Source organism: Branchiostoma floridae, chromosome 1, assembly GCF_000003815.2.
Source record: "Branchiostoma floridae strain S238N-H82 chromosome 1, Bfl_VNyyK, whole genome shotgun sequence".
In the NCBI taxonomy this organism is placed as follows: Eukaryota; Metazoa; Chordata; class Leptocardii; order Amphioxiformes; family Branchiostomatidae; genus Branchiostoma; species Branchiostoma floridae.
Window position 1 is genome coordinate 975867 of NC_049979.1, and position 6049 is coordinate 981915.

Sequence of the window (6049 nt, forward strand, 5' to 3'; positions counted from 1 at the left end):
GACTTCTCACCCAGACATATATGAAAACAAAGCAGGAATATCACCTAAAGGTTGATACTGTACATACTTAGCTTTGGTGGATGTTAGGCAGATAGCTTGAAACTTGACTTCAATGTCTTGTACCTTAACTTGTGTCATTTTAATGGCTCAAGTCTGTTAACAGGGCTATTATCATTTTTGATCGCTCCTGGTTGGTTTGCCAGACAAACCCATGGAATTATCAATTTTTCTCAAAACACACAAAGTATGAGCATGTTTGACATCGCATTTATGTTTTGTGAATGAGAATAAATGGAAAGGTTGCCTAGGGTAAAGCAGTCATCCTCAATGAAGATGAAGCAATATATTTTGTCTTTTTTTAATCATTTCTTTTCATGGTGCAATACAGCTTTACTAAGGTTCACGTTTCTGCACAGCACACCAGGTCACTCTTCTCTATAACGTATAAGTGCGCTGGGTTCTTTTAGTTCTACCTACTCAGGTTTGATGCTTGAGTTAAGGCTAACTCCTGAAGCTCCCTCATACACGGGGTCAAACTTGGTAGATTTGAGCCTACCAGTCAGGGTTGTAGCCAGCCAGAAATCATTTTCCGTCCCCTCGACTTTGAATGGCTTTCGCGCAGCATTCCTAGGGGGTCCGGGGGCATGCTCCCAAGGACAATTTTTAAATCTAGACCCTCTGAAATGCTATTTCATGCAATTTGAGGGTTAAATTTTGCTCAAAGAGTACGGAATAGGAAAATTTTTTTCCGTCCCCAGCTGCAAAATTCCGTCAAAGGACGGAAGGACGGGTGCTGGCACCAACCCTGCTACCAGTAGTACATGTGGGACGTGGTTGGTTCCCATGACCAATAGATCCCAGACCACACATCACCCGTCACCACTGCTGAAATGGGACGAGCTGCACTTGCTGGGACACTAATAACTTCCTGGCAAAATCAAGGCTGACCTCTGACCTCCCGGGGACTCATGGGGCAGATTGGGAAAATGGCTTCATTCACGTCTATCCTGAAGAGCTGATTGGAGAATGCCATAATCATGGGGAGTTGGGGGATGGGGGAACTCTAGATTTTTGTTATGATGATAGAGGAAAATGTGTTCAAAGGGATGCATTTATGTTTTCCATCGTAAGTGCTCGGTGGTGTCATTGTCATCAATACATTGCAGAGGATTTATCATTTGTTTTTGTTTCGTTGGGTAAGTTAAAAATACAGAGCTGCATTGGCCTCCAAAAAAGATAACCTATCAGAAAACCGTTGACCGTCAATGTATAAGTTTAAGTTTTGTTTTTCTAAAGGAATTGATGTTTGCTAAGGAAAAAGAAAGTGCTCTTTCTTTTTTTTCTTTCTATTAGATATTTCTAGATATTCTTCTCTTCACCTGTACATATAGTCATATACTAATTTAATAGAAGTCCTGTTGGTATCTTTGCAATATTCTTGAATACACTCTCTTGCTTTAATATACAAGAGAAATAGGGCCAAGCTCAGTCACACTGCAAGGTCAAACCAGATGTCCGCACAAACGCAGCATTCAAATTCCACTTAAACTTTCATTTGCACCAAATTGATACAAATGGCCCAATCTGCTACGTTCATATGATGGGGTTTTGGACCGTGGATGCACGGATTTGTCACAGCATGTGCCGCTACATTACTTGATCTGACCAACGTAGCAAAGTCACACCATCGGGCGAACAGGTGTAGCAAGCGAAGGATGAGCCATTTGTTACAATTTGGCCACTGGTCCCACAGTGTCAGCCCTGTGCCAGGGTTTTAGCTGGGCAGTAATTATACCAGCTTTATTGGGCTGCAACACTTTCAGGATTTGACGGGATTAGGAGATTTGCAGTAAAATAATGGATAAAAAGTCCCTTTCAATTATAAGTGACCTCCTTTCAATAAATGTACGGTCAGTAAGAAATATAGAAAGATTTTAGAAATATGAATTTTCAATTTATTCTTTAATATGCAAACCATTCATTTCTATATTGCAAATAGCACTACATAGGGGAATGCGCACTGCATCAAATGATAAGAAACAATGAACAATTGCTACCAAATGTGTGTGTCAGAGTAATCTCCAAGAAGATGTAAGGATTTGGCTTATTCTCTGCATTTCATGCCTGTTTATTGCAACATTTAGAACTCTTTTCTAGTTTTGCTCTCCTATTTTCTTTAAATGTTGGCTAGTTTTGCTCCCCTATTTTCTTTAAATGTTGGCTAGTTTTGCTCCCCTATTTTGGCTACTGAGATAACGAACAGTGAAAAATACGGAACCAGATGTTACAAAAACAGACATGATACAGCGTGAATGAACAGAAACCTTACATCTACTAGGAGCTTAGTAAACAAACACCATACCTTGCCCACGCCGAGGTTGTCCCTCTTGCTGCTGGTGCGCAGGAAACATGGCGGCACGGCGGGCGGACTGGCCTTGAGCAGGTCGCTGAAGTTGGTGGGGAACACGGGAAGCTCGGGCTGTGGCTCCGGGGCGTGCTTCTTCCTCTTCTTGGAGGCCAGGTTGAGCTTCTGGGCAGCCCTAAGGGACGACAGGACAGAGGAACGTTAGGATCAGTTCGACCGGACAGCAGAACGTTAGGCTCAGTTCGAAGAACAAAAAGAACTGTGTATTTATTGAAATAGACAACAACCAATCTATGGTTATACCAATACATGTATATTCTCTAGATGACAGGACAGCAAACGTTAGGCTCAGTTCAAAGAAACAAAAAGAACTGTATCTTTATCTGTATCAAAAAAGACAACAACCAATCTATTGTCATACCAGTGTATTTTCTAGATTTTTTTTTGTTTCAAGCAAATACGCAAGAAGAAAACAATGAGCGGCAGAATTCAGTTGACTTAAAATGTAGATTATAACTAGAAATTTGTGTACCAAGAAATGGACTTGTGCTCATTTCTAAGTCCAAAGTTATTCAAACATTTTAGGTTGACAACAGCAAGTTCTACTTTTGTCAGTGACAGTTCTCGGAAAAGACTGAATGCTCAAATGTACAGCTGCAATGTTTTGTAATGTCCACCAGTCCTCACTGAATGCTGATGGTTGGTTACGTAAACTGTAAAGAATGCAAGTTGAAGTCTAGTAACAGTACTGACTGCTGGAAACACAAGCACAAGGAAACAACTTCTGTACCCCCAAAACTTTCTTTGCCTGAACTTTTGACCCTTTGAACAACCAGAGTGTTTTCCAACTCGAGAGGACAGCAAAACAAAACAACATTTAACGGTTTGTTTTTTCATTATATGAGCAAAACCAAGGCAGACACCAGTGTACTGTATACACTACTGCTTTGACACGATCTGCACAATATAACACAAAGTCAACTTATGAGAAGCCCTACAAAAGGGCCCTTCAGCTAATCTTAGAGGTGTAAGAGAAAAACAAAGACTGTATGTTACAGAAGTAGGTAGTAGTAGAACAGACCTGGACACCAAACTCTGCATCATCCTCCCTATTGTGTGACCATTCCCAGACTGGTCAGACACTCAAAACCAATCTCCCACTGTGCATTTTACAAACTGATTTACATACGGGACCACCCCCTCCCCCCAGCATGAGCCCTGCTGCCTTGTCCAATCCATCATGCTTACCACTCTGCCACTGACAACCGGACAATTGCACCCACCACAAATGGTCACCCACCAAACTTGGAAGGGGCTGACCAACTCTACATAACATATACATGTGTGTGTACTTCTGACTTGTCTGCAATGGCATAAACTTTGAAGATGTACAATGTGACAACCCAGGATCCAACGCTTTCAAGGAGTTTGAATGACAAGTGTGATACACAACAATTAAACAAATGCTGTGAAATCAGCCAGTGGAGGAAATGTGGCTTGAAGCGTGATCTTTGACCTCGGGAACAAAGGCTGACATGGTCCCATGCTGTATCTGTGCAAACAGTGACAGAATGCCGGGCTTGTCCTGCGCATGTTCTGCCTTTGTCATTCGGGCCCTGAACGACGGCCCGGCATGGCCAGTCGCATGCAGGGACATGGGAGACCACAAAAAAGAGAGGCTAAACGCACAATTAGCACCTCATCCACATGACAGTACTGGTTCGCGCCACAACTGAGGAACTAATTACATCATCACATAACAATAGCTGCATTGATAAGATTAGCCATTCACATGCACCTGTGAACATCCAGCTTCCCACCACTATTCTAGTCTATATATGTATGCCAACAAGAAAGTAGGATAAAAACTGGTCTTTCCTATTCTTGTTTCAAGTAGACACAGTGCTGTTTTGAGACACAGTGGGTTTTACAATTCCAGGTTGCAAATGTGTAACTCCTTGGTATTCTATACAGCCTGTATTTTCTATTGTTTGTTTTCTTCAGAAGCCACAAGAAATGTTCTATTGTTTTGAGATGGACGGACAGTCCTTTACAAGAAGGAGGCGGGGCTTGGGGAACTGATAACATCAGGCTGACAAGATCTCTAGTGTCTCTAGAGATGGGCCATCAGATATGTCAATATACTATTTACCAATGTTATCACCTTTAGAGAGAAAGCTAAAGAAAAGAAACTAGGGAAACCATTTTGTTGTTAGACCTTTCTGGAACTGAAGGAGGAAAACCTGGCTTGGGGAACTACAAGTAATAAAATCAGGCTGACAAGATCTCTAGTGTCCCTAGAGATGGGAAACCATAGGATATGTCAATTTACTGTTTACCAATGTAATCACCTTTAGAAAGAAAGCTAAAAAAAGAAATTAGGGAAACCATTTTGATTTTAGACCTTTCTTGAACTAAAGGAGGCCTGTCTTGGAAATCAGGCTGACAAGATGCTCTAGCGTGTCTAGAGATGGGGCCTCTGATATGTCAATTTACCTAAAAGTAATCACCTTCAGGAAGAAAGCTAGAAAAAGAAACTAGGGAAACCATTTTGTTGTTAGACCTTTCTTGAACTAAAGAGGGCCTGTCTTGGAAATCAGGCTGACAAGATGCTCTAGCGTGTCTAGAGATAGGCCCTCTGATATGTCAATTTACCTAAAAGTAATCACCTTCAGAAAGAAAGCAAAAAAAAAGAAACTAGGCAAACCATTTTGTTGTTAGACCTTTCTAGAACTGAATGAGGCCTGGCTTGGGGAGCTGATAAGTTGACCAGATCTCTAGTCTCTCTAGAGATGGGGCCTCTGATATGTCAATTTACCTAAAAGTAATCACATTCAGAAAGAAAGCTAAAATAGAAACTAGGGAAACCATTTTTGTTTCTTCATAATGTTGTCAGACCTTTCATGAAGGACGGAGGGAGACCTGGCTAGGAAAACTGATAAAATCCTGCTGACCAGATCTCTAGTGTCTCTGGAGATGCACCCTCTGATCTCTCCATAATGCAGTGTCATCGCCTGTCCAATAATCCAATCACCTGGTGTCTCAGGGGCTGTGCTGTCCTAAGCCACACTGACCAGGCTGGTGACCATGTTTGGGCACAGGCTGGGTCCCCACACTCATCCACAAATCCTTCCTGTGCCAGCCAGGATTGTTCCTGCCAGATGTTTTTGGCCCGGTGGTGACAAGTGCCCTCCGTGTTGTGGCCTTTCCTGTTCCCATCCAAAAGTTCACAAGGGGAGATATGACACGACGACCACAAAGTCGTGGAACACCTGTTAGGACCTATGTGTCACCCACAGCTGGCAGGGTGGGAAGTTTATAGGGGGTGCTAATAACAACGGATTACGGAAGTATCCCATCGTTAAACAGTTTAGCACCCTCCCACCCCGAAATTATCATTTCTGTTGATTCATTGTAAACTGGTATTTCTATGGCTTCTCTTTTTGTACCAATCACTGCAAGAATGAAAGTCATGAATACTGCTACTAAACAAAGTAAATTTGAAGAAATACCTGTCTAGACACCATATATAATGAGAACAAAATGGTCATATAATATCATGATACGAATCTTTATAGCTGTGGGATAAGCCTGATCGGAAACCACAAAATGGTGAGACTTCCATTCGACTGCTGCTAAGTGATCACCAGATGTGTAATTCATGATCTATCTATCTGTGCTACA

At 42.0% G+C, this 6049-nt stretch overlaps 1 protein-coding gene across 1 annotated transcript in view; it reads right to left on the reverse strand.

Annotated features, from left to right (window-relative positions):
* LOC118421544 (kinesin-like protein KIF26B) overlaps nt 1–6049 on the reverse strand; it is an 85124-nt gene that overhangs the window by 12277 nt on the left and 66798 nt on the right. Inside the window, exon 6 of the mRNA XM_035828882.1 lies at nt 2363–2540. Coding sequence (XP_035684775.1) covers nt 2363–2540 — 178 coding nt within the window. The remainder of the gene's footprint in view (nt 1–2362; nt 2541–6049) is intronic.